This window comes from Idiotropiscis lumnitzeri, chromosome 14 (assembly GCF_059441095.1).
Source record: "Idiotropiscis lumnitzeri isolate Australia: NSW breed Sydney's pygmy pipehorse chromosome 14, RoL_Ilum_1.0, whole genome shotgun sequence".
In the NCBI taxonomy this organism is placed as follows: domain Eukaryota; kingdom Metazoa; phylum Chordata; class Actinopteri; order Syngnathiformes; family Syngnathidae; genus Idiotropiscis; species Idiotropiscis lumnitzeri.
In genome coordinates this window covers 18750270-18767812 of record NC_142404.1, presented here as the reverse complement: position 1 = coordinate 18767812, position 17543 = coordinate 18750270, and the positions used below count along the sequence as shown (strand labels likewise).

General features: G+C 42.8%; 1 protein-coding gene across 8 annotated transcripts in view; it reads right to left on the bottom strand.

Annotated features, from left to right (window-relative positions):
* Positions 1 to 17543, bottom strand: part of mlphb (melanophilin b) — a 77186-nt gene that overhangs the window by 8425 nt on the left and 51218 nt on the right. For 7 of the 8 annotated variants that reach the window (XM_088314536.1, XM_088314535.1, XM_088314534.1 and 4 more), the window contains 4 exons: positions 10416 to 10518; positions 9107 to 9285; positions 4284 to 4505; positions 3199 to 3353 (listed from right to left, as the gene is read on the bottom strand). In XM_088314536.1, the coding sequence (XP_088170662.1) occupies positions 3199 to 3353; positions 4284 to 4505; positions 9107 to 9231 (502 nt within the window). In that variant the 5' untranslated portion in view covers positions 9232 to 9285; positions 10416 to 10518. Of the gene's footprint in view, positions 1 to 3198; positions 3354 to 4283; positions 4506 to 9106; positions 9286 to 10415; positions 10519 to 10607; positions 10817 to 17543 lie in introns of those variants that run through there. The other variant, XM_088314537.1, reaches the window with a different exon arrangement.

The window sequence follows — 17543 nt, the reverse complement described above, 5'->3', positions numbered from 1 at the left end:
AACTTAAAATCCACTTTCTTTTTTTTTTCTCATTAGGGTCGCAGGAGAGCTGAAGCCTCTCTCAGGATGACATTACGACAAGAGAAGTGCGGTAACCCGAACATGCATATTTTTGGAATGTCCCCGAGTGCAAACTGGACGCAAGATTTCAAGGGCCGAGATTCGATCCTGGAACCTCAGAACTGCGAGGCAGGCAAGCTAACCACTTAAGTACCGAGCTGCTCCCAACAGATCTCCTTTTCTGACAATTTAGAACAAAAAACCCAAAACAAATGAAAAGCACAGTGTGCTCCTATAAGATGACACCCTCCAAGCTTTTGGGGCCCAAAGGACCACAAAAGGAAGCATAGTGCATGAAAGCACAGTAAAGTGCGTGCAAGGGTGTGTGTGTGTGTGTGTGAAGTCACGCAAGTTGCATTTAATCCCCGCAGTCACATGAACGTGTGATGCGGACCAGCCACTGATTACTGAATATTTATTTTGGGGAATCGAATTGGATTCCATGTCATGAGTTGCTTTGTATCTTGCAACCACTTCACTCGGAAACCGATTTCATCTAAACAAACATTACAGAAGTTTAGCTTTCTTTTTTGGAGCAGATTGTATCATTTCCCAAGCATACATGTGACTGGATGATCACAAGGTCTCCTTGGCTAAGCCCTGCCAACCGACGCTCGCTCTGCATCCTTTCCCAACCGTGTGACTCAGTCCAAGCGGTACCGGGACACAGCTGCGTCTGCGTAATTCACTCGCCTATCGATGATCTCACAAGGATACTTGATTTACATGCTCGGGTGTGAGGATGTACTGGCCAGGCTTTGGAAAGTTCATCAACACCAAATCACAAAAGGGTGCGGTTTTGTCACAATCGAGTGTCGCTTAGTTGGTCCCCGAGGTGGAAAAAGTACATTTAAAACAGACTGATAAAAGTAGAAGTACTAATTTGATTTTTTTACTTGAAGTGTGAATTTGTAGTGAATTTGTTTCAAGTGTCAATATGAATCCAACAGTAGTAAAATAAACTTTGAAAAGTTAGCATCCCTCTCTACCCCCGTTTTTAAGTAACCAGCGCACACATTAGTGAAAGACGTACGATGTGCCAATCATTTACTGCGCACTCATAGCCGTTGATGATACAACCCAGAGCCTCGCGCTGACCTGTTAGCTTGGGCTTTTATTGTTTGCTAACAAATGGGTTTAAAACTAGCGTCATAGCTAATTTGATCTATCAGTGTTAATGGATATCCCCCCAAAAAATCCAACTTCAAGTGTTTAAGGGAAAACCTGAACTAAGTCATGCTACCAACATTGCACCAGTGGCTAATGCTGGCTTGTTGCTAATGCTAGCTTTGAATCGATGCTTTCTCAGTGAATCAAAATCCCAACCGTGGTTGACTTCACTCCGTTGTACATCTTTTTTACATTGTGTCATCATCCGCAGATAAATACTTCAATAAAACGATGTGAAAACTCGACTTAAGTAGAGTAATCAAGTATTTGTACGTCGTAACTTCCTTGGTCCCGAGTGGCAAGAACATGCGATATTTCCAGAGGACAGGACTAAAGCAGGAAAAAAAGCTGACGATGTGAGGCCTGATCCAAAACGGAGACCCTATGAAGGCTGTGGCTGCAGCTGCGAGGAGCCAGAATGGGGGGAACAGGAAAAGATGGAAAAGATTAAGTCCCATCAGAGATTTGGCAGACCGCTAATGTGTAACTTGTTATCCAAAAAAACCCTGACTCCATGTCACAAGAATGAAGAGGCTCACGCAAATCACATCGTTTTTTCTGGACGTGTTAGCTCCTTGAGTAGCACCATTCATCCCCCATTTGCATTTTGAAAAGTCTCTCGTTTTTACCTGGAGGGAAGTACGGGATCTTTTCCCCGTGGTTTTCTTCACAAACACACAAATGAGTTCATTTTGACTTTGCGCCATTTGTCATGGAGGTGCGTAGCCAACTTGATGTTACAGTTCCGTATCCAGCTGTTTAATAATGTCACTCAACGGGGTTGACTTGTTGTGCAAGTGGAAACAGGCTCCCTCCACATATTGCGTGCTCAACCTCAGAAGAACATCATGGGAGATTGTAAAGAACAATGTTGAGCCGGTTCAGCTCAACCCTGCTCCATGCGTGTCCTCTGGGGCACAAAGACTGGATCGTTCCCCAGAAAACACACAAAAGGTTACACGTCTTAACGTGTAGACCTGCATGGAAAGACGACAATTTGGAACAAACCCATCCTAATCCAGTGCTTCACAATTATTTTCCGTTACGCCCCCCCCAGCAATTTGCAAATCGACATTGCAGAGTTAATACTCGCTTCGCACAATGGGAAAGGCGAGCACCACTGCCAACTACTGGAGTGGATGTGAAATTACACTTTATTGTAGTACGGCGGAAAAAAAGCATTTTCCCCGGGTTATCGGGAGCCCCTATCCAGCTTGTTTTAGATGTTTCCCCCCGCCGCAACACACCTGATTCAAATGAGGGATCGTTGACAGGCCTGTGCGAAGCTTGCTGATGAGCTGATCATTTGAACCAGATGTGTTTGTAGCAGAGAAACATCGGATGTCATCAGTCGGTAGATGAGGTAATAGTGTGAATCGTTTTGAGTACCGTGGGTGGAAAAGCGTAATACAAGTGACAGCCCATTTAACATTTAAATCAGGCTGAGCAGGAATTCCCGAGAACCGAACGTGGGGACCCATGGTATTTGGTGTACCCCTCTTCTTGGTCCAAACCAGCTGGGAGAGGCTCCAGTGGCAGAACACTGATAATTGGTAACATTTAATTAATCCAAAAAAAGGTCGTTCACTGCACCCAAAAACAGAGTACTGTATCTTTTTTTCCCCACTTGCCAAAGCTTTTTTTTTAAATTGGTGACTGCCAAGTATTTTGGAATCAGCAGCTGAGATACAGTCTCTGGACTGAAAGGCCAAAAAAGTGTTCGAGTGCCACTTTTTTTTATTTGACTTCCTGCAGCGTTTCACATGGATCCAGAATTTCAACAGTAATTAGATGAGCCGTTTGTCACTCAAAAGATAATTCACTCGAATGGTGTGGGAGTGCCGAGCAACGCAATTGGCTGGCAACCAGTCTGGGGTGGAGCCCGGACAGCGGGGAAACGGCTCCAGCTCACTCAGCACCATAATGAGGACAATTGCAACAGAAAATGGATCGATACGCATTACTCACTTGCGTCCTCCTCCTCTTCATCATCATCATAAGAGTATGCGTGCTTTCCACCGAGTCTCTTGAAAAGTGATCGCATCACCTTGGCGCTGCCAAAACGCTTAAAGCGCAGCCCCACGTTCTTGTGGTACCATTCCAGGGTGCCAATCTTGAGGACCCTTTTGGAGAATACAATACATGGAATGATTGGCAAACAAACGAACAAAACTACTCTTCCCTGCTGCTGGGCTCAAATTTGATGCTGGTAAGTCATCTAGCATCTGAAATGATCGTAAGACTTCCCAGACTTTGGTTGAAAGAGCTAATCGGCTATGAGTCCTGGAAGCAAATGGAAATAAAAAACAGAAATCCGAATGAACATGTTTGCTCTGCAGTCTTTCAACGTGTATCCGACACATGCAGGAGACTCACCAGACTTCATTACCTATGTGAAGTTGGCCGTCCGCTCCGAGGAAATGTGAAAGTGAACACGACCACCCAAAACACACTCGAGAAGCTAATTTGGTTTGAAATGGAAATTTGGGGAAAAATTCCAGGACTTGTACTTTGGCAAAGTCCAACGATTGAATTTGTTCAAATGAACGTGAATCATAATCAGCATAATCAGCTATTACTTCTAAGCTGCCAGTCCTTTTGTGTGTGAGCCATCAAATGTGAGCAGGGCATGTTATCGAGTTTTGATGAGAGTTCATTACTTGGAAAGGTTGAAAAAAAAATTAGTCATCATTGCAAACTGACACGTCGATCATAACAGGACGCACGGAAAAGTCTCAAGGACTCTTGCCCGAAAGTGAACGGGGAAGTGAGTTTGAAGCACCAAATTTGTCAAGAGGGCTGCTTGGAGCTGATTGCGTTTTCTGCTTGTTTTCGGGTGCAAAATGCCACCGACTTTGTCTAAAGGAAGAAGAAGTCATGTAAAAGTAGTCGGGAGGGACTGCTGGTCTTTTCATTTTTTATTGTGCTTTTGGGATTTTTTTTAATGACATTACAAGATCGAAATGAAGATTTTTCCCATTGTCTTCCTTGAGGCCAACAATGGAGCAAGTTTTATCTTGACAAAGGGTTGTTAACTTGACAATGTTTCCTACCTGGCCATGTGACAAGGATCGCACACCCAGCCGTGCTCCTTTTTGTTGAAACGGCTGCAGGAGCCACAGATGGACAGGTGACAATCCAGACATTGGCGCTTCTTGTTGACCAGAAATTTGAAAGCTTTCAGACAGCGAATGCAGTGAGACTGCGTCAAAATGGCCCAGTCACCCAGCATCTCTCGTTTACAGTCTTCGTGCTCAATCTTGGTCTTCAGCTCTCTAGGGAAGAACAGAAAAGGCAAACTTGAACGTTTGTCAGGAGCATCTATACATTGCTGCCTTACGATTCTCTTCAGAGTGGGACGGTCATTTCGTCAACCTGTGAAATTTTGGAATAGGCTCAGTTTTGTGTTTCATGGCAGCTCATCAGACTTTGACGTTGTGCTCTTCCAACATAATTTCATCACAATTTAGCGTCTCCTATCAGTCTAGTAAATATTCAAAAGTCGTTGCAAGCAAGACTCCTTTTTTGTAGAACCTCGGAAAATGGTTACTTTACTTTGAAGATTTCGGTTTCAAACCAAAGTGGCAGACTTACTTCTGTTTTTGCTCATGGCTTCTTGAGACTTTTTTGTGGGTCTACTCATGATAGACATGCCTACCAAGTTTCACAAAATTATGTGAGACGAGCAAAAAGTTTCAGTGGGCTTGATGGAGATGGAGTTTCACTTCAAACCAAAATTGCAATTTCAGCCGTGGCATTTTGAGACTTTTTTGTGGGTCTACTAGTGATTGATTGACCTACCAGATTGCAAAGTGAAAATGGCTTTTAGGGATGAATTTTCTGACAACTCAACATTCAATATGGAAGACACTCGTTCACAATTTGGTGAATTTCCAAATACGTTCCTTTCCTTCAAAATGCACATTTGCTGTAATAATAACAAAAAAAATGAAGAAAGAAAATCAACTTACAAGATGATGAAAACGATGAAAAGTTTTTGTCTCTAGGCATAATAATAACAACGAAGAAATAAAGCGACTTTACAAGAGGGTCGTTTTTGTCTCTAGGCACGATGCAAATAAATAAATCAGGCCTATGGATTCATTTTCAGTTCTCTGGTTGCTTTCTTTCCTTCCCAAAAAATAACGCTGTGGCGAGGACAATGTTGAGTGTCCCGAATTCATTTGAACTTTGCAAAAACTTTGCGTAAATAACTGCCGAGCACATGTGGCAAGTTGCTTTTTGTACCACAGAGAGGCTTTATACTCAAAAGTCTTGCAAATTCAAGCAAAAGGCCTCCTCAAACAAACACGGCCTTCCTCTCCCTTAGTGTGACTTGGCCACGTTTCTTTTATGAATGACTTCAGTGCTTTGAGCAAATGCGGCATGACCTGAAGCAAAACTGTGCTGATTACTTAATACGCACTGGCCCCAACAGTTCGAGAAAGAGAAGAGGATGGAAGAAAAATAAATCAGGTAAATAGTCCCAGACATCAGACGTGGGCTTGTTTGGTGGAATCTGGCAGAACACCCAGGAAGGATGAGAGGATGCTTGTTTTTCATTTAGCCTTCCGTTCGGGCCAGCTCATTAGATCATTGTCCAGATCAATAGGTTAAACGGAATAAACTACTTTGTTAATATCCTTGCTAAACCTCAGCCGATTTGGATGCCGGCCATGAATAATCGTGTAACTGTGGCTTGATCTGAAACGTCCTGCACTAATCCAGTAAACAAGATGAGATTCAATTATGCAAATGAGATGCATGCGTCTCGTTTCCAGCTTGAGCTTTTCCCATTCTTTCCCTGGCTAGCATTAGCTTCCAATTCAACCCAATTTTCTTTGGGCCAGTATCTTGATTGGGTTTATTATTCATGCCACTTTATGTTTATGTTGTGGATTTGACAGGTCAAATAATTCCTTGCTGTTTCTGGGATCACGGTCTGAAACAATTTGGATCGTAACTGCCTGCTCGAGGTAGTCAATGAGAATGAATGCATGCTTGAATGCTGCAGCAAGCTAATAAACATTTACAAGATGTGAAAATAAAAACAAAAGGGGAACAAGTGGCAGCTTCTTCACTGTCTTAAGATAACATTGGAAAAATAAGCGACCGCAAGAAAGTCAGGGGAACAAAAAATCATCAGAGAAAGGCCAACACGAAATCTAAGAACAAGGTCGTGTCCGAATTCGCAGGCTTCATCCTCTGAAGGTCGTAATCACTTCCGGTGTGGTTTGACCGCACGTTGTGCCCAAATTCACATTAATCCTCTACAAATATGCGGTCCACGGAGAGAACCCAGAATTATCTTTCTAGAATTTGGAAACCACAAGCGGCCAAGTCGCGGCGGCGGTGACGTCATTTGGCTCGAAAATGCGCTCGAAAATGTGGCCTTCGGAGGATGCAGCCTGAGAATTTGGACACGGTCAAAATTTCGAGGACACGTACCAAAACCAAATGGGAAGTCGGCCATTTTGGTTTCAAGCAGCAGGATGGCGATTGAATGAGCTCTCGACAGCCACTAGAGGGCACCCAAGAGAGCAGATTTCAATGCGCTTCAGCATCAGAAAGTGATCTTCTAATTAGGCCTCAAGAGTGAAACCAGCGTCAATCCAACGCATTCTATCGTTAATATTTCATTTCAAGCAGGCAGCTTTATTTTAGGGGATTTCTTTTTTTTTTTTTTTTGCTTCACTGGGAAGCCTCCGGAATGTGAGGACATGAGCCAAACGTTCACTTAGACTCGAACAGCTGTAAAGACTTAAGCAACAGATTGTTCCCAGACAAAGTGATCGTCTCAGTGTCCTTTTTGCACAAATCGGTCTCCTATGTCGTCACCGCAAAACATAAGACCTCGGAAAGGTGCACGGTTAAAATGCGAACGGAACTCGGCAAAATGTCCAAGTGCTCGACTCGTTTCTCTGAGTTCAATCGAAATCAGACTGCAACTCTCTTTTGGGGGCAGGCAGGCACGTCTGATCACATCGAGTAAAATGAGCTTCTCGTCGTGGAATAAGAAAGTTACGTGACCTGATCGAGTGTGAATAGCCAGGAAATCACCAAATGAAAAAAAATGCAATTTATGATCTTGAACATCTAATCCTCGTGTTTTCCAAAGACAGAAGTTGAAAAAAGAAGCCAGAAAAGCCAAAGAAAACTCCAGAAAGCCGACAAGGATGTCTTTGATGCTCACTGATCTGACGTCGTGACCAATCTTGCCAAAGATTTTTTTTTTTGCGACTTGAGATGCATATTAAAAAAAAAGAAGAAAAAAAATGCCCAATAGCCGCATAAGCATCATGTGGAAATATGGCAGTGGCGGAAAAGGGTGTTATGATCAGACATGTGAATCCAATTTGGCACTCCCAGTCAAATTTTCAGATTATGAAACCATTTTTGAAAGGAACATTGCAGCATTTTCAGGGCAGAACCTCATCCCGAGTTGAATTCCGAACACACACTTCCGGTCAGACAATTCAATTTTCTTATTTGTTTATTTTTGCAGCTTCTGCTTTGATTTCATTTGACCAGAACTGTTAGATAACAGAGACAGTTAGATTATCGTTTACTTAGATGGCCACTCCCCTCCAAAAGTATTGGAACACTCAGGCAGATTGTTTGCTATAGACTAGGGATGTTTGAGTAAAAATTATTGTAGTCGTCATGGTAAAAAAAAATAGCTGTGATTGATTTTCCATCGACTCTCAGCATTACAAATGCTTATTTATTGTTGTTGTTGTTGCCATCTTATTGAGACCTCCAACTCTTGTAATTGTAGTCTTGAGAGGCAAAACCCCAAAACAAAGCATTTTCCCAAATTTTTCTTCACGTGACAAACAAATTATGGAGCAGAGGCTGTCGGAAATACCGGGAAATATCTGAAACATTGGAGTGTGACATGACCGAGAGCAACATCGGAGGATTTATTTCGACGTCCCTTTCCCCGTCCACTTAATTGTGTGAGGACCCCGAGTTGTCCCCAGCCCAGCATAAGGAACATTCAGTCTCGCCAGCATGTCCTGGTCTTCCCCAGTGCCCCCTTCCGATGGGTTGTGCCTGAAACACTTCACCAGGCAGAAAGCATCCAAACTCGTCGCCCAAATCGGTTCATCTGGCTACTCTCGATGCGGGGAAGAAGTGACTCGAATCCGAGGCCCTCCTGGTTTCAGGAGCTTCTCACCATCTCCAAGGAGGAGCACGGACAACTTCTAGTGGAAACTGATTTTGGTTCTATCGGTCACGCCCTACAACTCGTGACCACAAGAGACGGTGGGAATGGAGACCGACCGTTAAATCGAGAGATTCAGCCTTTTGGCTCAGTGTCGTCTTCACCAACGGCAGACCGACACAAATTCCGCATCACTGCAGATGACGTACCAAACAACCGTTTGATTTACTGCTCGAATATTTCCTGGAGCTCAAATCGACCACGGGTAGTAGCAAGTATCAAATGGGCAGATCAAGGGAAATAGCTTTCAGAGAGAAACATGTTTCGAGCTTCTAAAACAACTAGTTGGTGACTGGAGAAAACACTGACATGACCAAAAACGATCGGGAGATCCTTCTTCAGGCAACAAGAGAATGACCCAAACTACACTTAAAAAAACGACATCAGGGGAAGCAAAGCGAAGGTTTGATGAAGCACGCGTTTTACCTTCTTCTGATATCTTCAGACCAAAGCAGAAATGTTGATCTCTTGTCTTGCCTTCATATTTTCAAACTCAAACCTTTTCAGCCCACTGCAGAAGGACTCGGCCTCACTGTTCCAATATTTTTGGAGAGGAGGTCAATCCTCTGCAATTCGGACTTGCAAGTGAAGGCTTTTCTGCTGGCAACTTGATAAGATAAAACACTGCATTTGCATCCACTTTCTTACCCAAGCCGGTCTTCCTCTTTCTTCCTCAGGTCGAAATCTCGCTGAACAACTTGCCACACGTGCTTGGCCTCGTCGTCAGTGAGCTTGGAAAGATCCAGCTTCTTGCCGGTCATGACGCCCAACATTCTCGGGAAAAGGCCCTCAAAGGTCGTGTCGCCAACCTGACAGCTCTTTGGTGTCTGTAAAATATCAGAAGAGAATTCTATAACGCATCAGTGTTGCGCTGGTGCTGCTGATTTTGTGGTGAAACCGCAACAATTTATCAGTTCATCATTGCACAACCACGACAATTGCTCGAGTTGTTGAAACAATCCCAAATCAATTTGTTCGGTGGGGTAATGCATGAAGTGACACAGATGCCGTTCAGCCTACCTTGAGGCTCAGCAGGAAAAAATACAGCGTATCATTCACAAATGCAATTTAACAGTTTTAAATTGAGTCGACACAAAAGTTGAGCAGTCTGAACCTCTCAGGGAGAACTCGAGGGGAAAAAAAATGGAGACAGTTTGAGCGGCAGCTTGGCAATGGCAGGACATGTTTAGGACGACCTCCTCTCAACATTTGTTTGCTCAAGTCTGAATATTGCAACGTGGCCAAAATGTCAACGCTTCAAACCAAAATGGTCAACTTCCTGTTCAGTTTCGGGCCAAGGCCCCGTGCGGCTTTTCCATGCGTCCCGCTGTAATGACATGTCCAGACAACTTCACGTGGATGAGCTAAACAGGTATGGGGGCGGGGGCCGGCGGTGGTTGCGTATTTTCCAGAGAAGTTGGCGAGGAACATTCTCAGTAAAAGAAATGCAAATTTATTTGGAGGGTAAAAAAAGTATACATATTTAACTTATTGTTAAATTGAAAACATATTTTTTGGAGAATGTTTCTATTTTTAAACATTTTCAGCAATATTATGTATGAAAAAAAATCAACAGGAGAGGGCTATTTTAAACAAAACCAGTTGGAGTTTGTTGTTTAAATATATATTTTTTTAATTATTATTTTCAATTTTATTTTTATTAAGAAAATTTGAGAAAATACATTGACTAAAAGTTGTAGCTTCACTGTAAAAATGGAAGCCAGGTGCATTTTTATTTTTGGAAAAAAAAAAACTTATCCGAAAGGAAAAAGTTGTATTTTGAATAATTAATCGGAGTCATTTTCTAAAAGGCGGTATATTTTCAAGACAATGCAAAATTATATGGTGATAGCTTCACAGAGAGATGCATTTGTCAAATATTACAGAACAGACAGTGATAATTTATATCTATTTTGAGTCGAGTATATCTAAAAGACGCTCCGTGTGTCTGGCTTACCTTGTGGCGCGAGGAGCCTCAAAGCGGCTTTTCGTCTGAAGGCACACCGAGTTGACTGCAGGGCAAACGCCAGCAGTGGCCGGCAGCAATTCTAATCACATGTCTGGTTACCACGGGGCCCAAGAAGAAGAAAAAGAAGAGTGTGGTGAGTGGTGGGGGGCGGGGGGGTCTGCCCACATTTATTAGACGTACAGTATTTGAAGGCAGTCGACTTGGAGAGCGCATCAAATGGACAGCACGGCGGGGTCGTGTGGAGGTCAACTGAGAGGGAGCTTAAATCTCAAGTCACATGACACGCATGTTATGCATGACGTTGCTGAGACTTCGTGTCATACGTGTGCTCTTGTTTAAACGGTTGACAATTGTAAAACTTAGTTTAATTTTGCTTGTTGGTGGATGTGAAAATGTTGAATGGTCACAATCCCTTTGATGTAACGTGACAACACAAAGTACAGATGAAAAAAAAAGGCATCTGAGTGGTAAGCGTTTATTGTTGGCGTCCTAAGTAAGTCATTTGTCCAATTTCCTCTCCCTCACTCACTGGTTGATGTTTTCAAAGTGGCTAATTTGAGCCACGGGACCCCCGGCCAGAAATCCTGTTTTCTCATTTGTTCGGACAACATTCTTTTACGTCTTCCTGCCGACTACATCCACACACACCAACGCCGTTGTTGCAACTCATGTGGAACGCTATGCGGCTTTTTTTTTTGTTTTGTTTTTTTTGTCCTGGCTAATCCAAGACAGGTCTGTGGATTGTGATGATTTTTTTAGTGGCTGAGAAATTAAACAGTCCAAATGGCGGAACAAGAAAATATGAATAGGTCACATATGACTTCCATTATAGAACGTCTGTCGTTTAATTTGATTTGAATTCTAATATTTTTGTTTGTTATGCAATTTTAAATTGTCTCATTGCTTTGCTTGACTTGTACCATTGTTTTTACTCATTTTTATTTTGCTTTGGTGGGTTTTGCGCCGAAGCCTATCCCAACTGTCTTTGGACTGGAGGTGTCGCACACCCTGAACTGGTTGCCGGCCAATCGCAGGGCACACAATGACGAACATTCACCCTCACAATCACAATATAGAGTGTTTTATTAATTTAATTCAAGAATGTGGGTGCAAAAAGTACTCAGGTAGAATATGTAAGAACCAAATTCTATCCTTGATCCGATGGAATTAATAATCAAAAATGGAAGTAAAAGTGCAGGCCTGTGTTCTTTGCCCCCCCGTGTGTTTGTTGTTTACATGTATGTGTAAGCGGTCATGTTCCTTTTTTACTGGCCCTGTTCCATATGTTCATGTGTTGGCTTTCCCCTGCCAGCAGTCTGTACATTTTAATTATGGCAGCTGGTTGTCGTCAACATGTGACGATTGCCTTTTAACAATCGGCTTGTAAGACGACAAAGCAGGATATATGGTCAGTCGGGGGGGGGGGGTTCTTGCCTCTGGGGGCTTTTTTCCTTTTTTAATTTCCCCAATAAAGACTGGTCTCGAACGCCATACGTGGTTTAATGACAATAAGCGAGCATTGATTAGCAAGTTGCTAATGTTTGGATGTCTTCTTCTCCTTCAGTTGTTTGGTCGTTGTCAACAATGCTTATGTTGCGCATTAGCTCCACCTACAGGATGACTGAAATGTGACGACCAACGAAGCAGACAGTGCTGTGACAGGATTGTTTGGTTTTAATGGTCTGTGTTCTCTTTAAGAATGAGATCAATAAATACGCAATTTGGTATTGATTGGTGAAACTTGTTTAAATGTTCTTCCTCAAAATACGTCTGAGAATGTCTGATTTCCTGTCAATTTAATGCAAGGGCTCTCGCATTCCCGGGAATTCTCCCAAATGACTGGCCTTTCGACTTTTTCGCATGACCTGTTATGATCCACGTCTATCCAATTAGTTAGTTCCTTCGTTAAAAATTGTTGAGTAATAACTTGATGACGTTTGGGCGTCTCCTCGTCTTGCTTGACTGTTTTCCTGTGTCGACAGATCAAGATCCTCGAGTGTAAGCATTGGCCTCTCGGATTATCTCCCTCTCCGAGTTGCCCCACGAGCGCAGGAGTTGCCGCTAATTATCGAGAGACAAGGCGATAGAAAGTGTTGCGATGAAGCCATAATTGCAGGAAACGCTCGCATTCCTCTTCCGCTCCACAGACCTGCATGCACTCAAATGCACGCCGTGCAGTTCTTCTCCTGCACCCCTCCCGGGCCTTTGTGGATGTTTACAAAAAGGCAGCACGGGAACCCAAACATGCACGTTGTACATGTGTACACACCATGAGACCAACAGGATTTGCCTACTGGTTGCAAAAGGTGCGCCGGAGTTAGCCTCCCTCCCAAATTCCATCCAGTATATGAAACTTTTAGTGAAGTCAGCCTTTGGACTGCAACGGAGATGTTTCAACGTCGTATTCAAAGGATCTTTGTGTGTTACGCAACATGGATGATCTCCAGCGGTTTTATGAGAAAACCTCAATTTTATAGTTTTTGGATGCGTTCAAAGTTTCCCCTCCACGCATCCAATGAGGAATAGTTGAGAGTGGAGTTTTTCTTCCATATGGACACTGTTTGGAGCAAGACAACAAGATGAATCTCAAGTGTATGGAACAACCTTTGGTTTGCACGACAAATCAAAGCATGTGGTCTCTTTTTGGTGTCTTGTTCGGTGGTTCTCAAATGGAAGTCTATGAGCTCTATCTAGAGGGGGGGTGGGCAAACTTTTTGATGGGCGGGCCACAATGGGTTCTGAAATTTGACAGAGGGGTCGGACCAGAAGTAGATGGATGGAGTGTTTTGGTAACCTCACCTCATCGGAGAAAAAAATAATAAAATAAACGAGTGTGAACAGAAACATTACAACAAAATACACATCTTTGAAAACCACAGTATTTAGAAAATAAAACATTAACAAGGTTTTTTCATTTAATTTTTTTTCAAATTTAGCGGGCGGGATTAAAACGTTTAACGGGCCGCATGTGGCTACCGGGGCGTAGTTTGCCCACGCCTGATTCACCCAAAAAAATTGCGAGAGAGAGAGAACAAAAGGTTTATTAATACCAGAATTTTTTTAAAATAAAGGTGTGAGCCTTGTAGATGAACCTAAAATGTTGGCTTTCAAACGAATTGGCAAACATCCTGTATCTTTTTGGGCATGGCCATTTGACACTTTTTGGTGCATCTAATCCCGATTGTCATGCCTACCAAATTCCATGCTCCTTCGGGGGCGCAATTTTAAAATCGAGGTTTATGTAAAATTGATCATTTTTGGAAAAGATTAGCCCCCGACACCAATTTGGTGGACATATCTATCATGACAGGCCTTGCAAAAAAGTCTCAAGAACAGGAAGTCGGCCATTTTGGATTGAAGTAGCAATTTCGGGCAAGTGAGATCATTTTTACAGCTATCGTCAACCACTAGCGATGAATTACTTTGAGCTTTTCATATTAAAACGAATAAATGTTCTCAATTTTGGGGTGTTGAAGGGCCACCCAGAACAAAATTTCTAACTTAAGTAGCGGACAGTAGCACTTTTGCGCTGCAGGTTTGGAAGCTGTGGCTGTTTGAAGGCAACAATCCCCAGTGGAAAACAGTAATGGATGAGACTGTCAAACAGCATGAAAACTATGCGAGCTCTTAAGTTGTTTGCTACATGCAGGCTCACACACTCACTCACACACACACACGCGCACACGCGGACAATTTGTAATACGGCCAACACACACACCAGCTGATTTTGAGGTTTGTAAAACCATCGAATGTTTTTTCATGACTATGATACAAAATTGCAAAATGTAATAAATAACAGGGAGTTTTTGTTTTTTACACTAACCTTCGTTAATATGTCATGAGCTAAGTTTAGAAAGCAACCACATATAACTCAATTTTCTGTCTTGCTTGGCCACCGGCAGATTCAAATTTTTCATTCACATCATTCCCTCCACACCCTGTAAAATATGTGCTTGTGTAAAGGTTGCTCAGAAAGCCTTTCACCTTTGACACACACACACACAGAATAGAAAGTCATCTACGTTTGGGCGGAAGATCGTGTATTGTGCAGAACATTGAAGACCAAAAGCATCCAAAGCCCACAAAATAGTTGCAAAGGGAGTAATTTCAGTTTTCAGACACCTCAACGAAAATTCAACAACTTCTTGTATATTGCGAATAAATCACATTATTATTAGTCGTAAATATTTTTGAAGACCTCCTTTGTTGAGGTTTGGGATGTCCCATTCAAATTCGAAGGTGCCCGGTTGCTCGGGATTATTTTTAGTGAAAAGGTCCGAACCTCAAAATTTGCATATCATATCAAAATGTTTTTTGTTGTTTTACTGGATTGAGCACGAACGATGAGATGAGGACTAATTGTATTGGAAGTAACAGCGAGCACATCTGTTGTTATGAAACAGAAGGACAGTGCACTTGATGCTTTCACACAGTCCGCTTTGCCATATGCGCTTTGTCAATCAGTAGGAGATGCCAAACTATGCGCTGGGATGTCTCAGACACTCGTTCACAAGATCCTGCTACGGAATTTCCAAGCCATTTTCCCCGTAGAAATTATTGGAGCTCTACGGCCAAATTGTAACCATTAGAAACTTGTTTATCAACATCAGATTGTGAGCAATTTCCTGAAGTGGTATTTTAGTAATTGCTAGATAAATAGAATCCTTGTCATGGCACTTCAGTAAAATCGGACTAAAATGCTGGCAACAAAGTCAACAAAAATGTGTCGATACAGTCAAAGATTTCAATTTAATTGGGGAATAGATGAAATTGTGACTTTTTTGGATGGGTTTGGGCGGGCGGGGTTGAGGAGAAGGTAAAGCGAAAAAAAACTGGCGGCGCAGGAAATGGATTTGGATTGGTGCGCAATGAAAACTTAGAAACACACTAGGTGAGTTTTATATATATATATATACATATTCCGTGTTAAAGTGGTCGTCATGCCTCAGCAACGATTTAAAAACTTCTTATGAAATTAATGTGAACATCTGTTTGCAAGTTTCAACACGTGGATTGATATACGTTTTCATGTCAACCTTTATGTCCTAATTAATGCAAAAAAAAGAAATATGCGTTACATATTCAGAAGAACTGAAAGGATGCAACTGTAAACCCGATGAGCCCAAATGAATTCCAGATGCTGAGAAAGCCAAAGTCATTCCATGGAAATTCTAACAAGTCAAGGTAAACCAGGGTGGTGGAAAAGACGAGCGAGCGTGCAGTGAGTCACATCTGTAAAGCTGGAGGGGGGCCTTTTAAGGACAGCAAAGTCTCCTGGAAGGAGGAAGAAGGAAGAGGACGCCTCCGTTCATTAGCATACTCACTATGTTTGCGACGTGTACTTGTCGTGCCCGTTGGCCCGAACATTAATCGACTCCAGCTGTCAATTAAACACACACAGAAAGCGTTCAATAGCAGGCATTGTTCGCTTGGATGGTTGCGTCGGGGGAGCTTAAGGGTGGGAGGCTGCTTGGCAGAATTTGACGTGATCCACCAGAGGAGCGAGCCGGAGCCAACGGCACTTACTCTTTTGCAGAGTCGACTTTCTGTGTGGGAGCTGGAGTCGAAGCTCGGACGTGCAAACAGGACCCCGGAGTGGACATGCTCGCAATGACAGCAAAGCTGTCAAAGTGGCACGAAGCGGCTGAGATGGCTAATTTGCTTCAGTGGCAGATTGCTATCATCAGACAGCGCATCAATCATTTCACATCATGAAAACGACGTGAAAATGAACACAAAAATCAAGATCTAGTTTTTGAACGGGAAATGACATGTTTGAGATGTTCACTCACGTTCATCGAAAAGATTCGTTCTTTCTGAACAACCCAAGACTATTTCCCGCATCACGTCCACTAAATGTCATGCCGGCCTGGATGCTACTGACAAAGTTTTGTGGAGCTGGGCCATTTAAGATTTATATTCTGAGCGGCATATATGCGCTTGCAAAAATGTTGCTTGTCAGTTACCTCCAACAGTGATGAAATGGGCATTGTGGGAAAGAGACTGAGTTCGAGGTATAACAGGCCGGGGGAAAAAAATGGGAGAGGAATATTCCAGAATGTGTTTCCAAACCCCAAATTGGCTGTGGAAATATGTGTGCATCACAAAACGGCCCATGTAAGAGAGAGCGTTTTCTCCCAAAACGTGACTGTGGAGACACACAGTTCTTTTTCAGTCCACTCTTAAGTGAATCATTGGAAAAAAGTTCACTTGTTACGATGCCACTTTAAACGAAAAGAAAGAATGACTGTCAACTATTATTTCAGTTTTCATCTCGTTTTTTTGAAGAGCTTTTAACACACAAAGCCTCTTGGAAAATGTGTTTTGGACGGGTCTTAAATGTGGTCAGGGTACAACAAAGTCCAAAGACTCTCGAGGCACTCTCAAGCGAAACGTGCTGATTAATGTCAAAAAGCTGCAAGTCTGATGGCTCCTCTCACCGGACAAAGACCCGAAACACACAAATTCTGTTTGGCGACGAAACATCCGAATGGTGACGCCCATCTGTTCATCATCCTCCACGAACGGGAGTCATCTGCTCAGAAACTAAACTAAAGTTCAGCTCTCAAAGCCGGTTTCACTTAGCAAAGTCTCAAGACGCCTTTTTCGAGCGGCAGCCATTTTGTGTTCAAACAGACATTTAAGGATAACATTTAGCTATTTTCAGTGCCCCCTTTGAAAAAATGCCAATTGTTACCAAATGTGAACAACATATACACAAAATGAACCGGAGGATGGTCAACCACGAAAAAATGTTGACACTGTAAAGCTTTATGACTGGCCACAAAACACGAAACTCAACGTTGTTGCACGTTGATGTGCTGGAATCAGGAACTCTTGAGAATGAAATGATGATAATGGCAATGCGATGGGAGTTTGTGGCTCGGCACATGAAAAGATTTTTGAGCAGTGCATGCACAAATACACCAAGGCAGTCGAAAAGCGAAATGTCCGAAAAATCTGAGGCGGTCCACAAGCGTAGATCATGTGAGAGGAAGCAAATCAAAGGACATGCGATCTCGAAAGATGGTATGCAGCTGCGCTCGCATATGTGCAACACATTTCCATGTTAAGATTCCTTGGAGTCTTCAACCGTTTTTTTCCATCCAGCCATCC